General features: G+C 45.6%; 1 protein-coding gene across 1 annotated transcript in view; it reads right to left on the reverse strand.

Moving 5' to 3' along the window:
• The window catches only part of SCARA3 (scavenger receptor class A member 3), a 37,900-nt gene extending 28,540 nt beyond the window's left edge, over positions 1-9,360 (reverse strand). The window contains exon 1 of the mRNA XM_089528698.1: positions 9,326-9,360. Within this exon, the coding sequence (XP_089384824.1) occupies positions 9,326-9,332 (7 nt within the window). The 5' untranslated portion in view covers positions 9,333-9,360. The remainder of the gene's footprint in view (positions 1-9,325) is intronic.
• Between the last annotated feature and the right edge of the window lie 12,997 nt (positions 9,361-22,357).

Below are 22,357 nucleotides of genomic sequence, written 5' to 3' on the forward strand. Positions count from 1 at the left end.
TGCATAGATGCAGGCTTTTTCTTTCTCCATCTCTCTCACTTTAAAAGTACCCACAGTGAGACAGAGTAAACAGTTGTTGTTGTTGTGTGTCTTCAAGTCATTTCCAACTTATGGCAACCCTAAGGCAAACCTGGAGGTCCAGTGTGGTGTAATGGTTTGAGAGCTGTTCCCTGGGACATTGGGAAGCCAAGGTTCAAATCCCAGTTTGGCCATGGAAACCCACTGGGTGATCTTGGACAAGTCACACTGGCATCTGTGGCTGGTAGCTTCGGAGAATGGCATCTTCTGGCTGGCAAAACATCAGAAACAAATTCTTCAAGAGTTCCACAAAGCCTGAAAAACCCACAAGAAAACTATGGATGCTGGCCATGACAGCCTTCAGCTTCACAAGTCACACTCTCTCTGCCTCAGAGGAAGGCAATGGCAAACATCCTCTGAAGAAATATGCCAAGAAAACCCCATTATAAGATCACCTTAGGGTTGCCATATGTCAGAAACAACTTGAAGGCACACAACAACAACAACAACAACAACAACAACAACGTGGCACCCTATACCCTGGGGTTTGCTTGGCAAGATTTGTTCAGAGGAGGCTTGCCATGGCCTTCCCCTGAGGCTGAGAGAGTGTGACTTGCCCAACAGGTTTCATGGCTGAGCTGGGAATCAAACTCTGGTTTCCAGAGTCCTAGTCCTACGCTGGTCATGGATGCATGGTCAGAAATCGACAGGTGTCTGATGTGACCCAGAAAACATCCTTCACAACAAGGTCGGCACTCAGAAAAGGCGTTGGCTGTGGTTTCTTTTGATGTCAACTGCTGATGCCAGCCCTGCCACATGGCACAGGAGCCTCCTGTCCTGTGTGGAACTTGGCAACCTCCCCCTCAATTGCTCCAAAGGAGGAGGCCTCCTGTTTCCCCTTCCTTTGCAAGGCGGCCTTTTTCCTGGTCCTGCAGAACAGCCTGGGGCTCGGTCCAGCCTCGGCCTTTCATGTCGGCCGAACGCAGCCGGACAAACAACTCGTGCACAAGAGCTCTGTGTGTGTTTGCACTTCAGCATCTGACAGACTTCCTGAGGTCAGCAATGGATGAAACAACCAAGCTCCCTTCCACAAACATCAGAGAGAAAAAGGCTGACCAAGGAGGATATTTCCTAAGCTGGGGAACTGGCAACCGAGTCGCTCCACTCTGTAAATCATAAAGCAAATATTTCTCTTCTGAAGGGATCTGGCTTGCCTGGAAAATATATATATCACCACGAAAGGGCACTTTGGCACTGCAAAGGCAGAAGTGCCCCATTGTGCCCCATGGGACTGTGGAAAGGGTTGGCATTGAGGGCATCCTTTGCCCCCATCCTCTCCATTGAGACCTACTCGGTTTCCCATTCTTCCTAATGAAGAAGAGTTCTGTGTCACTCAACAACATTGGTTGTTGTGTGCTTTTGGGTCATTTCCAACTTATGGCAACCCTAACACATTTTCTTGGCACATTTCTTCAGTGGGGGTTTGCCATAGCCATCCTCTGAGGCTGAGAGAGTGTGACTTGCCCAAAGTCACCCAGTGGGATTTGAATCCTGTCATAGGAGTTTATCACATGAAGGAGATTGGGAGTTTATCCCGTGAATATCCTGGAAAAATCAGAGAATTACATGAAATGATGTCACACAAAACGCGGCATTAAAGTGGTCACAGAGAAGCATTAATGTCCATCTTTTTACTTCTGGGATTTCTGTGACAATGCATTTCCAATATCACTTTATTTGCACAATTGTGTGTGATAATCATTTGCGCAATTACTTGCATTTTCACTTTATTTGTGGGATGCTTTAAATGTGCTTCAATCTCTCTTTAGTGCCGAAATTAGCCCCCAGTGTGAAAAACTCCATAGTCTGGTGCACAAACCACTACGCCATGCTGCCTCTCATTCTCAAAAACATACAGTTCAGAAAATACTATTTCAGAGGATACATATGCAAGAGTAGCCATGTTGGCCTTGCATCAAAACACAGTAATATCCCAAATCCACAAAACAGCAACACAGTGCGTCCTCCACATTCGCTGGCATTAGGGGCCCAAGAACCCCGCGGAAGTGGAAAGACGGCAAATTCCACTGTCCCACACACTTCCAGTAAAAAGATTTTTCCTAACATTTAGGTGGAATCTCTTTTCCTGTAGTTTGAATCCATCGTTCTGTGTTCTAGTCTCTGGAGCAGCAGAAAACAAGCTTGCTCCATCCTCAATAGGACATCTCCTCAAATATTTAAGCATAGCTATCATGCCCCTCTTAACCTCCCTCTTCGAAGTCTGGCCAAAGCAGAATAGAGTGGAATTATAACTTCCCTCAATCTAGACAGTATGCTCCTATTGATGCAATTTAGGATCATATTGGCTTTTTTAGCTGTTGCACTACATTTTTGGCTCATTTTCAGCCCATGGTCCACTAAGACACCTGGGTCCCTTTCCCATGTCCAGCCGTCAAGACAAGTGTCATCATCCTTTCTCTGATGATGCCGCATCGCGTCACTTCCAGCCCAAATAACGCGTCCATGTGTCCAAATAATGGAGAGGGTGAGGGGGGAAATGGGCCTCAGCTAAAGGCCCATATTGTGTTAACTTGGATCACTGTCCAGTGTATCTGGATATCTGTGTGTGTGTGTGTGTGTGTGAGAGAGAGAGAAAGAGAGAGAGAGAGAGAGCCTAGAAAAGCCACAAAAATGAAACATTCAATAAATAGCTAAGGCACCAGACCACTTTTCTTTTTTGTTCCCTTTGTTTTTGTTCTTACTTTGTTTTGTTTTTTCTACAACTCTGGGAATTAGTTCAGCTTTCCTTGCATTTTGTTTTTGGCACAGGGGACTAAAAGCAACAATAATAACAACAACGACAACCATGAACCACATGGGAACTGTTTACTCTCAACGGAGCATTCAAGAACTAAGGAAAGGCCTCTGTCAGGAGGAGAGTATCCCTTTTTGCCTAGGAATCTGGGTGTCGCTGGCCTCCATCAGCTCCAGATTGCTGGCCAGTGACTGGGGATGATAGGAGTGGCAGTGGCAGGAGGAACAGCACCACTCTATTCTGCTTTGGCCAGACTTCACCTGGAATCCTGCCTCCACAATTCAAGAAGGATGTGGACAACCTGGAGCATGTCCAGAGGAGGACTCAAGTCTACGAAAGCTAGTGCTGCTAGCCTCCTTTCACTCCATTAATCTGAGGAAGTAGACCTAAGTCTATGAAAGCTCATGCTATTATCTTTCTTCCCCTCCATATGCATCTGAAGAAGTAGATCAAGTCTATGAAAGCTCATGCCACCAGCTCTGGAGTTTATCAAACGGGAGGAATTTCTCTTAAATTCGAATGAAAAGAAAGTGGGGCCAGAACGCATTCACTTAAAGTCGCTAGTTTTGCGCAATTACGTAAATACGTATTGCATTCGAACTGGCTCCCCATTGCCTGAAAATAGATTGCCATTGCCCAAATTTGTGTGTGGCAGTCTATCACGCAATTAAGTCAAACCCCATGATTGCGTTCAGATTGCCATTGGATTATACTTCCAATTCCCCTTGTCTGATAAACTCCTCTCTCTTTCAGTTAATCTCAAAGGTGCCACAGAGGGAGGTATTGTGCCCAAAAGGTAAACCAAAGGCTCCCTTGTTGCAAGACTGCGGAGCTCACTTTGAATAACCGGACCCCATGATTACTAAATCCCTAACCTGGAGTTACAACCAAATCAGGCTAAACAAAGGCATCAAGTCAGGCCTTTGCTGACGCCAGGAGCCCAAACTAGCAATTGTCTCATTTCCAAATGAGAGGCCATCCCTTTATTTTGACCCCTTTCAAAAAACCACCATACATCATAAGTACAGAGTAGCAGGACTATCATCTCTCAGAAATGCAAGATCCCACAATTATGGCCTAGATGTGGGACTGCTGGGGGCTTAATACCAAAATGTACCCTTGAGGATTTGGACAAAGATGGGGTAAACAGAGTGAGCCTGCCATTCCTGACGCTTCAGGGGCGTCTGTTCTGTCTTCCTCTGGGCATCAAAAGCTGCCCCTCATCACTAAGACCTCATCTGCACTGCAAGAATAAAACAGTTTGATGCTGCTTTAGTTCCCATGGCTCAGTGCTATGGAATCCTGGGATTTGTAGTTTGTTGTGGCACTAGAGTTTTCTGACAGAAAGGACTAAATATCTCACAGAACTACATGTTTCAGAATTCTATAGCGTTGAGCCATAGCGGTTAAAGTGGTGTCAAACTGCACTAATTCTGCAGCATAGATGCAGCCTTGTTGGCAAGGTGGAACCACACTCTTTAACTTCCCAAGCAAACCAGGGTCAAGATGCCACTGCCTAGTTCCAAGGGATACTTTGGGACAGAATAATTGCATCACAACAAGCATCTTCCACCATCGACTTGTTGTTGTTGTTGTTGTTGTTGTTGTTGTTGTTGTTATTAATTTAATTTCTATGCTGCCTTCTTCCAAAAAGGTGGCTCACAAATAAAGGTGGCTCTCAAAATGCCCAACTGGGCAGCCTCTAGACGCATGTAACTGCAGGACCCATCATCCTCCACTCATTGTGGCCCTGGATGAGAGTTGTAATCCATCCCATAAGACAGGCCTGGGACAGGGCCTTCATAGTGGCTGCCCCTCAGCAGTGGAATCCCCTCCTTTGGGAGGCTGGAACGGCTCCCTCCTTGCAGCCCTTTGACAAACTGAAGGCTTTGAAGGAAAGGGCTTTGAATGGGGCGAGGTTGTATTTTTAAATGGACTCCTTTTAATCTTATTATTATTATTATTATTATTATTATTAAGATGCTCTTTATTGTTTTCAGTTTGTTGTTGTTATGTGCCTTCAAGTCATTTCATAGAATCATAGAATTATGGAGTTGGAAGAGATTCTATGTGTCAGCGCAACTGCTGGGGTCCAGCAACCACTGTCAGCAACTCAAACGAGTCCTGGGGTTAAATCAGACCTTTGTAGCAGAGCTAGCAATTTTAGAAGCTGAAGCGTGGCTCCAAAGTCAATTGGGAAGGATAACAGCAACTGGATGTCTTCCAGGAACTGAAGCAATGCAGGAACCTCCGGGGACACCAAGCAAAGCGATGCAAGACTTCTTCTGATAAACCACCAGAGAAGCAAAGTCTCCCGAACTGCTCTTTATTCACAGTGCTATAATACAAATACAGATCTCCAAAACTCCACAACGCATACCAAACCAACTCCTACTACAAACCCACAAGCTATCACTTGTAACCCCTGGGTTTATATAGACTCCAGACATGTGGTCTCCCAAACCCAGTGAGCTCCTGTGTGTAACCATGACAAGTGTCCCCTGTGCAATCCAGCCAGGTGGTGTTATCATCCATGGCTACCTGCACCTAGACACTAAAGTGTCCTTGAGCCAATGAGCATCAGCTGTGCTGATCAGCCTTGTCCTTCTGCTGAAATGCTCATGGTCAAACACACACACATCAAGCATTTCCCTGTGTGCTGTGTTTTAACCCTTCAAATCCCTAACAATATGATTCTATGAAATGACTTGAAGGCACACAACAACAACAAACTGAAAACAACAACAACAATATAATTTCCAACTTATGGAGACGCTTAGGCAGTGGTTCTCAACCTTCCCAATGCTGCAACCTTTTAATACAGTTCCCCGTATTGTGGTGACCCCCAACTATAAAATTAACCCATGCTTCTTCATTAATAAAGTGTTTTCTGATGGTCTTAGGCAACCCCCGTGAAAGGGTCATTCTCCCCCGACCCACAGGTGGAGAACCACTGCCCCAAGGCAATACTATCAGGGGGCTTTTATTGGCAAGTTTCTTTAGGACTTTTCCCCCTCCATGGCCATCCTCCGAGGCTGAGAGAGTGTGACTTGGCCAAGGTCACTCAGTGGGTTATATGTTTTGAATTGTTTTTGTACTATAGAGGGGTATAGTGGTTCGAGTGTTAGGCTATGACTCTGGAGACCAGGGTTCGAATCCCCACTCTGCCATGGAAACCCACTGGCTGATGTTGGGCGAGTCACACTCTCTCAGCCTCAGAGGAAGGCAAAGGCAAGCCTCCCCCTCTGGATGCTGAGACGCTGGAGCGTGTCCAGAGGAGGGTGACCAAAATGGTGAAGGACCTGGAAACCATGAAGCCCTTTGGGGAGAGACATAGGAGTTTATCAGATGGAGGGAAATTGGGAATTTAAACAGTGATTAACCCAAGAAAAATTGCACAATTGACATTAAAACGTGACCAAAATGAGATTAACACAAGAGCCATTATCCTGTGAACAACCAGGGAATAGCCAAGCAATAAACAGCAAAGGAAAATCCCGTGAATGATTTGCTGCCGTTTCTTGCCTGGTTATTCATGGGTTAATGGCACTTTAATCACCTCAGCATTGTCTGAAAACCATTAGTGCAATTGCATGATAATAACGGGTTATTCATGGGATAATATCGCTTTGAACACGATGTAATGTGAAAACCATTAGCACGATTGCGGGATTATCACGGGTTAATCACTGTTTATACTTCCAATTGTTCCCCATGTGATAAACTCCATAGAGAGCTGGGAGTGTTTAGCCTGGAGAAGAGAAGGTTAAGGGGTCATATTTGAAGGGGTGTCATATTGAGGAGGGAGCAAGCTTGTTTTCTGCTGCTCCAGAGAATAGGACACAATGGAGCAATGGATGCAAGCTCCAGGAAAAGAGATTCCAGCTCAACATTAGGAAGAACTTCCTGACAGTAAGAGCTGTTCAACAATGGAAGACATTCCTCTGCTTAAAGACCTTCCTTGATGGTCTTTAAGCAGAGGCTGTCAGAGGTGCTTTGAATGTGAGTTCCTGCATGGCAGGAATGGATTGGACTGGATGGCCGTTCTTGGGGTCTCTTCTAACTCTAGGATTCAATGGCTCCATGATTCTTAGATTCTATGATAATGCTAGAGGCTATGAGAAATCTCCTTCACTCACCCACAGGCCCATCGTCCACCAAGCCTAGTATTGGAACTGCCAATTTAGGATCATTGGGGCCTCCAGCCCTGTGCCTGAGAGCCAGGGAGGACTCAAGACGTCATTCGTGCAAAGAACATATTTTCCTGTTTGGAATTTAAGAGAGAAAGCAACTGCGGCTGGATGGAGAGGAAATGAGGGGATTGCTCTTCTCACAATCGGAAAGAATTGGGTATTAATAAAGTTGAAATTTAAGAGCTCATATTTGCACCAAAGCATAGTTAGAGAACAATGATATATGGTTACTTAATGCTAATCTGGTAAAAGGATTAGACTGCTATGATTTATAGGACCAAGGATGATATATACAGAAATGCCACTCAGTTGTAATATGTATAAAAGGAAATCTATTGTAAAGAGGCGGAATGGATTACAAATATAATACAGCATTAGAAGAAATGAAATGGCGTGGCTCATAATATAAGGATGAACCCAATGTTGATGTGAAAAATATAAACAGAAAAGACAGAGGTGGGATAAGGAGTGTTTTAATCTAGCTGACTTGCTCCTAGGAGGAAGATGGAAGCAAAGCAGAGCGGAGGGTGAACCCTGGAGCCACAAAGACTAAGAGTGAAGGAGGAAGCTAAGTAAATAAGAAGGACCCACTGGAATCCTTTGCAAGCTGCATCAACAAATGCATTGATGCGCAAGTTGTTGCAAGCCATTGCTTCAATGGAGTCATAGAGCCTTATCACACAGGAGGGAAGCACCCAAATCCAGTGGATAAACAAAGTTTAAATCAGGGAATATCCTGCAAAAGTGGGATTGTTTTCAGACATGTCGGGCTAATTGAGCATTAACGTGACATTAACTTGGGCAGAAAGTGGCAAAATTGCACCGCTTTTTCTTTTCGGGAAAATCCCTAGAGTAAAAAGCAGCGCAGTTTTGCCCACTTTCTGCACAAGTCGCAAAATATGCCGCTTTTTACTTGTGGGAAAATCCCGAAAGCAAAAAGCAATGCGGTTTTGTCCACTTTCTGCATGGGTTAATGTTGCATTAATGTTCAATTAGCCCGACGTTGTCTGAAAACAATCCCGCAAAAGTGGGATATCCCTGGAATCTGAACCCTGTTTATCCGCAGGATTTGGGCACTTTGCCTCCCGTGTGATAAGGTCCCAAGCGTTGGAAGCGCTCCTCAGAGGAAACCATGCAGGAAATCCAGCGAGAGCATCCCCAGAAGCAAGTAGCTGTCCAGCCTCTTTTGGAAGAGAAAGAGACCCCTCCACCTTCGAAGGCTACTGGCTCCATTGCTGAACTGCTCAAGACGTTCCTCCTAATGTTCAGTCAAAATCTGCCCTCCGGTTACTGAAGACCACAGTCGATCCGGTCTTCCCTTCTGGGGCAGCATGAGATCTGCAGAGAGCCCTTTGCTCTTGCCTGGAGCTGAGTCTCCGAAAACTGGAGACTGTTCACCTTCTTCTCCCTTCTTCTTCTGCAGAAATAATCCAGGTTGACACCTCTTGAATTGCCATGGCTCAATGCTATGGAATCCTGGGATTTGTAGTTTGTTGTAGCACCCGAGCTCCCTGACAGAGAAGGCTCAGTGTCTCACAAAGCTACAAATCCCAGGAGTCCATAGCATTGAGCCATGGCATTAACACAGTGTCAACCTGGACGCAGCCTAACTGAGCAAAAGCCGTTGCAGCGTAAGTTTTCACAGACTTGGTTTATTTCCTCAGATGTGTGGAAGGCTGCATCTGCACTGGAGAATTAATGCAGTTCGACATCACTTTAACTGCCATGGCTTCATCCTACAGAATCCTGGGATTTGTAGTTTGGTGATATACCAGCACACTCTGGCAGATAAAGCTGAAGACCTGAGATAGACGAGTGGCTCCCTGATCTGTTTCTTGTTTCTATGATGTATCTACAGTGCAGAAAAAAAATGCAGTTTGACACTACTTCGAGTGCTGTAGCTCCATCCTGTGGAATCCTGGGATTTGTAGTTTTATAGTCTTTTGTCTCCTTTGCCAAAGAGTGCTGGGTACCTCACCAAACTACAAATCCCAGGATTCCACAGGATGGAGCAACCTCGTTCTTTCTACAGTGTAGATGCACAACAAGTCTAGGAATGCTTCTGCTGAAACTTCTTTCTCTCAGGAATCATATATCCGAGGGTAGCTGTGTCGGCCATTTAGCAAAGCGCAATGACAGCCAAAGTCCACAAAACAGTGATACTTTTATGAGGCCAACCAAAATGCACTCCAAAAGCTAGCAAGATGTTGTCTCCAGTTGTGTCCCTTCTTCTGAAAGGGGGGGGGGGGGGTCCCCTCTCCGTCAGCCTCCCCTGAAGCCCCAAAAGGAGGAAACTCACCTTTCATGATCCTGTTGCCAACTCTCCAGCTGTGGCCTGGGGTAATTGCTACCGGGGGGGGGGGGGAAGTACCCTCCTTAGAGCGCCAGCCGGCTCCAGGGCTGGTGCCAGATGCCTCTTCTCAGGGCAAGAGGGTTCTCCAAAGCTTGCGCTGCATCCTGACCCATCTTGACCATGCACAATGTGCCCAGGCTTTAGGGCTTTAGCAAAGAGGGCATCCTTTGGTCCTGGCTCTTTCCACTCTGAAGGGTGTGGGGGCCTTTCATTGGACTTGAGGCGCACTCAAGTGGCCACGCTCTATGCGCTTTCAGTGCGCCATCTCCAGCACCACCAAAGCCGGCTGCGCACACCTTTCCTGGAGCATCCTTTGCCTGCCCAAGTCTGTCTTTTCAGGGGTTCGCCTGCAAGCTGCCCTTCTTCTCTCCTCCTCCTCCTTCTCCACTCCTCCTTTCCTCCTTCCTTCCCTCTTGGATTTTGGGCCAGAGCCCAAGCAAACTTCCTAGAGCTCTCCAAAGAGGGCCAGTGTGTGGGTCCCCTCTGTGGCAGCCTCTCTGGCCCAAGGATGCCCCTTTTCCCCTGGCAGGGCACTGCCCTCCAAGCTGGGAGTGTGGGCAGCAGCGGGGCCCCTTTTCCTTGCCCTGTTTGCATCCGAAGGAGAAGGAGGGAGGATGTTTTTGGGCCTCTGCCCAAACTCTGCTTGCGCCTCCTTTCCCTCCCGGCTCCCAGCCCTAATTGCAAACAAATGGCCTTCTCTTGCAAGTTGCAGCCCTGCGAGAAGTAAAGGCAAAGAGGAGGAGGAGGAGGAGGAAGAGGAGGAGGAGGGATGCCAGGGAAGGCAAATGCCCTGGAACACACATCTGAGGAAGGAGACTTGGGCCTCATTCCCAATACGTTTTAAACCAGTTCACAAATCGGTTTAAATAACCCTGGTTCACACTTGAACCGAATCGCTGAAGTGATTCGGGGGGGGGGGGCATGTGCTAGACCCACTTAACCTTTGTATTTCTGACAGATTCCCCCCCCCCCCCCGTCTGTTGGGCAAGTGTGAACCAGATGGAGGATTGGAATCGATTTCAATAATCACCTGTGAATCGATTCAAAATAATTTCACCATTCCCACTATGTTTTAAGGGAGGGTAGCATTTAAATCTGATTTGAAGTTCTCATTTGCCACCGTTCCGGATCAAAATGGTGGCACCTCCATTTACTCAACGGTGGCTGCATGATCCGAATCGATCTGATAACACATTCACAATATTCGAGATGCAGATCGTTGCAGGTCTTAAAAAAGAAAAAGAACTGATAAGGGATCCAGTGCCAAATGCACCAGTTTAAATGGGCTTTTTGGTGCCCCCCCTCAAACTGCACAGAGGCAACTTGGTGCCTGTGTGAACGACCCTGAAATAACCAGATTTCCACACCGGGTTATTTCATAGTGTGAATGAGGAGAGCTGTGTACCGCGTGGAAACTTGTTTCTTGCAAGTAGAATCCAACAATTCAGGCCCTGCCTGCCCTCAGGAGAGGCAGGGAACAAGCTTGTTTCACCAGCCTAGATGACACCTTTTCAGGTATTTGAGGATGGCTGTGTCATACCACCTGCCAGTCTTCCCTTCTCCTGGCTGAACATACCCAGCTCCCTAAAGCTGCATCCGCACTGCAGAAATAATCCAGTTTGACACCACTTTAACTGCCATGACTCCATGCTGTGGAATCCTGGGAACTGTGGTTAGTTGTGGTACCAGAATGCTCTCTGACAGAGAAGGCTAAAGGTCTCATAAAACTACAGTTCCCAGAACTCCATAGCATTGAACCATGGCTGTTAAAGTGGTATCAAACTGGATTATTTCTGCAGTGCAGATGCAGCCGCAGAGGAGGGAAGAGGAGGGAAGAAGATAGAGTGCTGCTCTTCCCAACAGGCTCAAGCAAAAGCAAGCTGCTGCATCCTCTCCTAGCTTCTCTTCTCTTTCTCATTAATCACCTTTGCCATCAGGGGTAGCCATGTTGGCCTTATTATGGCAAAGTATAATAAGCCCCCAAACCCCTCCAAACAGTGATAGCTTTATTAGGACAGCTAAAATGCACAAAACATGTGTGCGTGCGTCAACATGACAGTGGATACATTTGGCTAATTTGTGGAATAAATCCTTTTAAAACATGCAACCTGAGACTCAGATTCATGGGATGTTTCCAGTTTATGGGATGTTTCCTTCTGCTTTTAAACTCTTGACATGTACCTGCAAACACTTATATGCAGATGGGAATGACATTTTAACCTTAAATCTATTTGGGGTAGGCTTTTATTTTGCAATCATGTTTTGCTCAAGTTCCTGGAAAAGGTCATGCATTTTTACAAAATGAATTAAAAAGTTGTCGGGCAGCCAGCATTTCTGGAACAATTTGAGAACAAGCTCATACTCTAAAAACAAACTGTCATATCAGATGTGCACGTGTATAATGTGGAAATCCTTATTGGATTCTTCAGCCCCCTCATCGACTCTGTGAACTGTTTTTACAGCTTTGTGGCTAAGAAGGCTGGAGGAAGAATCTGGCCTCTCCAAGAAAGTCCCGTCATTTGCATGCCAGTTAATACGGGGTTTGCTCAAACCTCCCTGTCCTTCATTGAAGCTTTTATGGGTTGTGCATCTTGCCATGTTAACTTCACTCATCATGTGAGATCACAAAAACCTTTTGCTTTGACCAAGGATACTTTTAAGAATGCCATACCACTTTAAAATTGTCCTCTTCAGCCTGTTAAGTATAAGTTTAAGAAAAGGTCTGATTTCCCTCTCTGCATTTCCCCCCTTATAGTTTTAACATTAAAGAACAAGATCTGTTGGGGGCTTGTATGAAGGCAGCAAAGGAGAGGTCCTTATCTTGGTGGACACTCTCATACTTTGAATCTCCCTCCCAAGGAAGGCCAAGGTGGATTTTTGTGGGTTTTCTGGGCTATGTGGCCATGTCCTAGAAGACCACATGGCCACATAGCTCGAAAAACCCACAAAAATCTATGGCTTCACAAGGCCAAGATGGGTCCATCCTTGCTCACCCACTCCTGGCAAGCAGAATCATAGAATCCTAAAGAGACCCCAAAGGGCATCCAGCCCAGCCCCATGAGATCCCCATCAGATGGATCTGGTGCCATTGGGACATTCAGTTGCCTTACAAATTATTAAATTCGGTACAGATTTTAAAAATGAAAAAAAAAATCAGTAAAAGGTGTGTGCGTGTTATTTAAAAAGCAACTAAACTACAGCGTTAAAACTATATAAAACCATTTTTATAATCTGTTCTGTTGCATAGCGTTGGAAGAGACCACAAAGGCCATCCAGTCCAACCCCATTCTGCCATGCAGGAAATCTCAATCAAAGCAAGGTTCTTAGATATCTGTGCTAAAAAGCCCTAAGGGAGGCACTAGCGAATGCTAAGTCCCAAACTCCAGATTCCAGGATTCCACAGGACATGAAGTCATGGTCATTAAAGTGGGACTAAACTGTTACCATGATGCCATCTGGATGTACTCCTGGCGCTTGCTGGAGACAACAGACAGCAGCTGGGCTGGATGAAACCTTGGCCAGACTCAAACGTTTGAACACAGCCCCTTTTCATCATCTAAATCTCTGTTATCCATCGCCAACTGGATCAATAGAGGGCTGAAGAGGAGAATGGGCCTGTTGTCCGTGGCAGACAGTCAGACAGGTTCAGAGGGAGACAAGACCTGATGCCACCATCCTCCCACCTTTGCTGAGCTTCCAAGCACAGAAAAGCAAAGAAGTAGGCGGCAGTGTGTGGAATTCCTCACAGCCGTGCGGTTGCTGCACCTTCCTTGGTGTGATACTCCGGCACAGACTCCAATGACACTAAACACCAAGAGAGGAAGCCAATACACCAGAGGACAGGGTCATAATTCAAAATGACCTTAACAGATTGGAGAGCTGGGCCACAATTAACAAAATCAGTTTCAACAGCGTTATCCCAAAGCCTGGCTCTCTGCACTCCATCTCTTTTCTGATATCAAATTGATATCAAAAAAGACTGGTAGCCAATCTTTGGGGTTAAACAGACTGGCTTGAAGCACTGGCATGGGGGTGCTGGCGTCACACTACGTGCCCAACCACATGACGGGGGCATTACGCTGCTCCATTGGCACAGTGTTTAGACATGCTGCACCAAAGGAGTGCCAAAAACCCATGGAGGCAGTGGAAAGGGCGCCTTTTTGCCGGCACTAAAAGGAGCAGCATTTCGCCATTCTTTTTTGCGCTGGCAAAGCGCCGGATTGGGGCTGTGGCATGTGGGTGCCATGGCACTGATCTGGTGAGGAAAGGGGCGGTGGGTCTGTTTAGCAGTCTGTTTTGCTCATTTGTTTGCTTTCAGGGTCTATTCTTTCTTGTGGTAGTTGTCCAGGTGTTTGTGGATTTCAATGGCTTCCCTGTGCATTTGGACCTGATAGTTGTTGGTATGGTCCAGAATTTCAGTGTTTTCAAACAGAGTGAAGTCTAAGGCTTTCATGGCCAGCATCCATAGATTTTTGTGGGGTTTTTGGACTATGCGGCCATGTTCTAGACGAGTTTCTTCCTGAAGTTTTGCCAGCATCTGTGGCTTTCAGTTATGCGCGGCCCCGAGTGTCCCCTTCCTGTTCCCATAACGGGGGGAAAATGTGTGCGATAAACTTCTTAGGCTAAAGTCACTTGACTTGAGTCTACATCACTGAAGACTTCACCTTAATCCCAAAACTGTCCTGGGAAACATTTCCCCCTATAAATATACCTGCTCAGGTACCCCAATTTGGTTTTGTTTTGAGGTCAGATAGGCACTCTCTGGGTATCTCACCTGACTCACATTGAGGATGGAGCAAGCTTGTTTTCTGCTGCCCCAGAGACTAGAACACGAAACAATGGATACAAGCTCCAGGAAAAGAGCTTCCTCCTCAACATTAGGAGGAACCTCCTGAGAGTAAGAGTCAGAAACCTGATTCCAGAAGCAGAGGTTCCAACCGAAGGGCATTTCATGAGAGAAAAGTGGCTCAGCACACGCTGCTAGTGGATCTGAGTTGGCCAGCAACTGGGTGAGAGTCATAGAATCAGACTTGGAAGAGACCCCCAAAAGGGCCATCCAGTCCAACCCCATTCTGCCATGCAGGAACTCACAACCAAAGCACCCCAAACAGATGGTCATCTAGTCTCTGTTTAAAGACCTCCAAAGGAGGAGACTCTAGCACACTCCCAGGCAGCATCTTCCATGTCAAACAGCTTTTACTCTCAGGAAGTTCTTCCCAACGTTGAGGTGCAATCTCTTTTCCTGGAGCTTGCATCCATTGATCCATGCCCTATTCTCTAGAGCAGCAGAAATCAAGCTTGTTTCAGCCCAGGATTTCCTCTGCCCCATCCCGGATTTGCCCCTTTTCACTCACTGCCCCTCACTCCTGGAACCTTCTTCCCCCACAAGCAAGAGCCATCTCTTCTTTAACCAGCTTCAAAACGGAGCTGAAGACCATCCTGTTCAGAGAAGCGTTCCCAGGCATTGCATAATTGTCACTTGCTTTTTGTTGTTCTTTTGTTGTCTGTTTTATTGAAACATTTCCTGTATTGCTATGTATTTTATATGTATTATCCTACTAGAGAGGCCCTTTCCCACCACCTTTCCCTTCTCCTTTTGTGTCGTGTCTTTTTAGATTGTAAGCCTGAGGGCAGGGAACCGTCCAATTAAAAAGATTGTATGTACAGCGCTTTATAAATAAAGGTTAATAATAATAATAATTGTTCCCTCCTCAATATGACCTCCCTTCAAATATTTAAACAGGGCTATCATATCACCTCTTAACCTTCTCTTCTCCAGCTAAACATCCCCAGTTCCCTAAGTTGTTCCTCATAGGGCTTCATGGTTTCCAGACCTTTCACAATTTTGGTCACCCTCCTCTGGACACATGGCTCCAGTTTCTCAACATCCTTTTTGAATTGTGGGGCCCAGAACTGGACACTGTACAGAACTGCACAAATTATAGGCCTTACTATCACTCTGCCTTTGCAGCTAAAGAAGTGGGCTGATACTAGGCACAGACTCTCATGCTAAATTCAGCATCACTACGCAGGGCATATCCAGACCGATGGGAAAGTCCCAGATTTGGTTCCTGTTCTTTCCAATTTTATGCTCTTGTTTTGTGCCTTCAAGTTGTTTCTGGAGGAAGGCTTAGCACAGGGTTTTCTTGGCGAGGTTTGTTCAGAGGAGGTTTTAAATCAATGGTCTAAAAACCCAATAAGATAAATAGCAGGTAATAGCATGAAAAGAGGAGAGCAGGGTAATTTGTTAGGTCACAGTCAGAGAAAAGTGGGAGGCCATTTTGAGAGGGGTGTGTGTGTGTGTGTGCATGCGCGTGCGCGCAAAGGGGAATTTAACGTTGTTGTGTCTTTATGTTTGTATATGCGTTTTTTTAAATGATTAATAAATATTATTTTAAAAACAGAGCAATGTTTTTAAACAGCTTGTTTAAATACTTTAAAATGTTTGAATTACCAGTTTTTAGCTGCCTCTTGTTCTAGGCCCTTTTAATGGGAGCAAAGAAGACATGAAATAATTTTTAAAATAACAAGGTTTCTGCATGTATTCTTCTATCTATTTGTCTTTTCTTTCTCTCTTTCTTTGTTATCTCTGCATTCCTGCTATTGTGTGTGTGTGTGTTGGTGCTATGTTTGTTTTCACAACAAATTAACTTCAATAAAAATGATTTATTTAATAATAATAATAATAATAATAATAATACACCAATGAATTCCAAGGAAACATGTCTGCTTTTCTGCTTTACACCAACAGAAAGGCATGCTGGGATAGTGATGGCCACCGCTGATAGTGGGCTGATAGTCCAGAGAAATGGGCCAGAAGGAACAGAACAGGACAGCTCCCCAAAGAAGTAGCAAAGAAGAGAAAGACTGGGCCAAAGATTGCATTTCTGCCATTGGCAACGAATGGGACGCACTCCAAGACTTCCCTCTTCCTCTGAAGACCCTCAAAAAGCTAGATAGGGAAATGAGAGGTCCCAGCATCCCCACTCCATCTGATAGTCCTGATGAGGAATCTCTCCCAAAAACAAGAAGCCACCATCAGAACAAAATTCAGGGAAGGAGGAGGATATCTCACGGGACGGGAGGCTCTCCATTTCGAAAGAGGAGATAGCAAAGTCATTTCAAAAATTCATGCAATTACGCGATTACTTATCACAGCTTAAATTCGCTATAAAGGCCTCCCCAAACGCAACCCAGATTCTGTGCAAAGTAAGCCATCACATCGGTGGGTTCTTAATTGCGCATGGGCACCCCTGCGCATGCTCAGTGAGACTCCAGATGACTGGAGCATAGCATATTTAGGCAACTGAGAGAGAGGAACCAAGGAACCCCACAATTTACAAAAGAGGTTGGAGGGGGGCGGGAAGAAGGGTTGAAAGACCATGATCTATTCATGTTAAAATGAGCATATATTCACTCTTGTCCCGTTAAAACGTGAATACAGTGTGCCCGCATTATACGCTGCTTTGAGCTTATGTGCAAAGCTGTGTAGAGCTGCGCGGGAGTGCGCAGGGCGCAAGGGGAGGCATGTTCCATTTGAATGAATGGGGCGTGTGCCCATAGCGTGTGTGCGCCGCCGCACCAATGCACCGCCGCACCGCCGTGTGCATGAGCCCCATTCACTTGAATGGGGCTTGAGCATACGTGATATTTGGCTTACACGGGGGGTCTCCCCCATGTAAGTCAAGGGCACACTGTATAATGGTTATCCAATAGCTCCCGGTCCATGCCTCTGAATTAGCAGGCAGCAGCCCCCCCCCCCCCCCCCCAGCAATGCTGAAGGACAAGCGGAAGCAAAATGGAAGTGGAATTGTAGCGTGGCTTCATGGGAACCCCCCCTTCCGGATTGGACCAAAGGAGACATGCACATCACACCAAACAACAGCGCACTGAGTGCGAAGTTGCCTAAGAATAGGGTTTGTGACTTCGCTAGTTCACCAAATTTACTTAACTGTGAATTGACGCATGATTGCGTTCGGACTGCCATCAATCGCCTGTGCAATAATGTGAACACGCATGATTGCGTTCAGGATGACACTGGATTATACTTCCAATTTCAGTCATGTGATAAACTCCAGAGTGGTTCCCTATAGAAAAAGGGGTCAGGCAAGGCTGCATCGTATCACCTTACTTGTTTAACTTATATGCTGAAAATGTCTTAAGAAAAGCAGATTTAGAATCAGAAAAAGAAGGAGTGAAGATTGGAGGAAGCAACATTAAGATTTACTTAGGATGTGCGGTCAAAGACACCATAATATTAGCAGAAAACATTCAGGAATTGGAACAGTTAATAAAGAGGAAAGTGCCAAGGCAGGTCTGATGCTGAACGTAAAGAAAAGAGAAATAATGACCCCAGAAGCAATCCCCCAATTCCATCTAGACAAGGAGGAAATGGAAATCGTGAAAGAATTCCCACATCTAGGATCAAACACTGACCAGATTGGAGACTGCAGTCAAGAAAGAAGCAGCAGCAGCCTAGGAATGGGAAGGGCAGCTAGGAAAGAACTGGAAAAGATCCTGGGGAGCAAAGAGCCCTAAAGCCAGACTGGTCCAGGCCACTGTACTCCCCATCATCCCCATGTAAGGATGGGAGAGCTGGACAGTGAAGGAAGCAGACAGAAGGAAAAGCAACTTCTTTAATAATAATAATAATACAGTTTATTTATAGACCGCTTTTCCAAAATAGATCAAAGTGGTGTACAACAGAACAAAACAAATTACTTCGAAATAAAACGTATTACAATCATAATCAAATGATAAAACTACTAAAATTACAATTAAAAACTATTAAAACCATACAACTATTAAAACCCAATTTGAAATGTGGGGCTGGAGAAGAGGACTTAGGATGACCCCATGGACAGCCAAGAAGACAAACAAATGGGTTCTTGAACAGATCCGACCAGGGCTCTCCTTGGAAGCAAAGAGGGTCAAGCTGAAACTAAGGCACTTTGGCCACATCATGAGAAGGCAGAGATCACTGGAAAAACAACAATGCTAGGAAAGGTAGAAGAAAGAGGGGAAGACCACAGACCAGATGGATGGACTCAGTCAGGGGGGGGTTTTATGGGCAAGGGCTTATTGTAGGATCTGGGCAAGACTGCAATGGAAGATAGGGAGTTGGAGATGTCCTTTGAGGAAAGGATGGTGGCTGCTTGTTACAGTATGCAAGCTGCAAAGAAATGGGCTGCTCTCATTTGCTCTGGGGATGGAGAGTGTGCCTGTACTGCCCCCTGCTGTCCAGTTTGGGAATTGCCAGAGGACACGCAAGTGTCCCTTCACACATGCCCCACTTGGGCATACAGGTATAAAGCAACACTGTTGTTGTTGTTGATGATGATGATGATGTTGTTGTGTGCCTTGAAATGGTTTCTGACTTATGATGGCGACCCTATTATGGGGTTTTCTTGGGAAGAATTGTTCAGAAGAGGTTTGCCATTGCCTTCCTCTGAGGTTGAACCAGTGTGACTTGCCCAAGGTCACCCAGTGAGTTTTATGGCCAAACTGAGAATCGAACCCTGGTCTCCAGAGCCACGAAAGCCAGCGTGGCACATTGGTTTGAGTGTTGGCCACCTGCCGGGGGCGCTTTGATTGTGAGTTCCTGCATGGCAGAATGGGGTTGGACTGGATGGCTCTTGGGTCTCTTCCAACTCTAGGATTCTATGAGTCTATGGCTTTGAAGACCAGGGTTCAATTCCCAGCTTGGCCATGAAATCCATTGGGGGATCTTGAACAAGTCACACTGTCTCAACCTCAGGGTGAGGTCATGGCAAACCTCCTCTGAACAAATCTTGCCTAGGAAACCCTGTTATATGGTCACCATAAGTTGGAAATGACTTGAAGGCAGAGAACAACAATAGCAACAAAACTCCTTGGTCCTAGTCCACCAGTCAAACCACTGTGCCACACTGCCTCTTTGTAACCTATGGTAAGTCGATATGTTCCTTCTTTAATAGAAATGTTGCTGTCAGTAGCAGAAATATGTGGACAGAAGAAGAGGATCCTAGAATCCTAGGCCCCATTCCCACTTACATTTAAACTAGTTTGCGATTCGCCTTCACTCCTTGTCGGTGAATCGATCCCAAAAGGTCTGTCAATCCCACAATGAAAGTGGATCTTTTCGTTATTTCCTTGTAATCACTTCTTTTTTGGCACAATTGTCATCCCAACTAGTTTGTGCCACTCCAAAATGCATGTCAATCATCTGCGCATCATCGGTGACTTAAAGATTCGATTCACTGGTTTTGCAACTACTTGCCTCACTGAGCTGCCGTCAGCCCAGTCACCCAACTTGCCACCCGAGTAACTGCAAGTAATTGCAAAATCAATGAATTGAATCTTCTATTAATTTGAAAAAAATCATGCGCCCATAGTTCACACCAGAAGCCCAAAAGCAGCGCTGGGGGGAGGGGATGGTGGATTTACCAAAAACTGAGGAGGGATGGTCAACACCCCTTTGCCATGAGTCCCTTTCCTCCAGAATGATGCGATTCAGATCCGTTGTTTTCACTTGTTGAACATGCTTCGGAATTGATTCTTTTCAAAAGAACTGCCAAAGAATTAGTGTCAGGAAAGAGCGGGGGGGGGGGGGTTGCGTTTGCCTCTCTTCATCATGATTGAACCCGATCACAGTAGGATCAGAACCAATTCCAAATGGGAACGACAGTCATATAACCCGAACAGCGATTCACTTTAAATCATAGTGGGAACATGGGCCTAGAATCCTAGACTTGGGCCTAAGCAGAAGGGCAGGATAGTAGGGGCCATGTCCTGATCTGGGTCAGCCCCTGGGCCAACTTGGCAACAAGTGGGTGTTTATGTGCCCACCCACCACCGTACCATAGACCCACTACTGCTACCTTCCTCTGCTGTCGCGTCTGCTGAGAAGATCCCTTTCGCATCCCATACGGATGAAAACGGGGGGCCTGGCTACACCTCCGTGGCCAGGTGCCCCATCCAATGTCAATAGCAATAACAAGTGCATTTCTATATCTTTTATCAGTGCACCTAAGCACTCCCTAAGCGGTTTACAAAGTAAAAGCTAATTGCCCCAACAAGCTGGGTACCCATTTTAGCAACCTTGGAAGGAGGCAAGCCTGAGTCGAGCTTGAGCCCTTTTGCTAGGATTGAAGTCGAAACCTTATGGTTTGTGAGTGAGTGGCTGCAGGACAGGCATTTAACCACTGCGCCACTTGGGCACAAGGGGTCTTCTCAGCAGATGCAATGGCAGAGGAGCATGCAAGGCTGCCCAGTCTGCCATCAGTCACTGTGGAGTTTCCTAGAAACAGCCGGTCTTTTTTAGACCAGGTTAAGGCCCCTTTGGGACAGGATCAGGCCAGATCCACTGGCTATACATCCACATTGGTTGATTCTGGCTTCAGGTTAATGGCCTGTAATGTCCATGAAGGAAAAGAAGAGGCTGGGGATATCATGGGCTTTTGGGGCAATGCATACAGACCATTGGAAGAGACTCCCCAGTCTAATTTACAAAAAGGAAACTATAAGAGAAAGCTGGCACATTTGGGTTTATCTGTGCGTGTCCTGCATGTGACATGAGTTGTGACAATAGAGGCATGTGTGCAACCATCCTCTTTCAGTTCCCCAAGATCTGTTTCCAGATTGTGGCACAAAGTCTCCTTCTGCTTCTTTCTGAACACTTTCTTCTATAGCTGGGCTCCTTTTGTTCCCTGAAATGATCAGAAACACACACAACACACACATAAACACTATGCTGTCATGAGGTTCTTGGTGCACAAAGCCGGTCTATTCATTAGAATGGAAGTATATAAAAAAGGAAAAGATGGACATGTCAGGGATGATGGGAGTTGTTGCTCTTCACCTCAGGCTGTAACTCACCACCTTGTTATTGAAGCTGAGCTGACCAGCTTTGGTCAGTGGTTATTGCTTTCTCCCAAAGCAGCAGAGTTTTCTGAGAATAGGCTGAAGACCCTGACAACCTTCTCCAAGCCCTCTCACTCTTCTTCTTCTTCAGATGTCTCCAAACACCATCAGGATTCTGCTGGTTCTTGTATCTTCACTCAAGACACCAACACAACTCAGTAGTCTTGGATAAAAGATCTACTTTATTCTACTATATACAGTTACTATCTCTATATGCCCAACAATCCACAATATCTCTACACTCTACCAATACTCCACAACTACCCACAAGTTACATTAGCAAAACTGGCCATTATTATAGCAAATGTTTGTTACCACCCACTAGACAATTTCCACCCAGCGGGTGTGTACATTCACAATGACTGGTTGACTCAAGTCCAACCCATGAACATCATCTGATCACCTTGTACATGTAACAAGTCTCAGGTGTTACCAATGTACATTCCTTAATTTTGGCCTTGGCTCCCAAGACTTCTAAATTATATCATCCTTTACTCCTGTGTGATTTCTTAATTGTTCATGCTTAGTCATTCTGACTCTCACATACATATTTTAGTTCTATAACTGCATGTCCCATGTTGCATTTCCTTGACATCTGAAACCACTTTATGAAGATTTATTATTGTTTTGTTTCTGAGCAGATGGAGCTCTGATGGCGCTCTTCCTTTCAATGCTGCATTGACCCTCTTCACAAGCCTTGCATTGTTTGCAAATTTAAAAATGTCACTTTGGAAAACATCCTCCAGGAAGTTTGCTGCACCTAAAAGGATTAGAGGATATAAGATAAGTTGCATTGTTTTGATGGGTTTAAGCTTTTTTTTTGGGGGGGGGGGGGAGAATAGGTCAAGAATAGGACAAAGATACAGTATATTAAAAAATAAGCACAAGGTGACCAGATGTCATACCTGCAAAGGAAGGCAAGGCACCGCAAAATGTAGGACAATCAAGAAACATGTAGGGCATGAAGAAATAAACGCGAAACTCATAGAAATAGAAATTCATTCTCAAAATGGAGGACAATTGGGAATTCCTTCTGGGGAAAAGGCTGAAATGTAGGACGTGTTCTGAAAAGGGAGG

Source organism: Sceloporus occidentalis, unplaced genomic scaffold (genome assembly GCF_023333645.1).
Source record: "Sceloporus occidentalis isolate IW3139 unplaced genomic scaffold, rSceOcc1.0.p SCAF_6, whole genome shotgun sequence".
NCBI classification, from domain to species: Eukaryota; Metazoa; Chordata; class Lepidosauria; order Squamata; family Phrynosomatidae; genus Sceloporus; species Sceloporus occidentalis.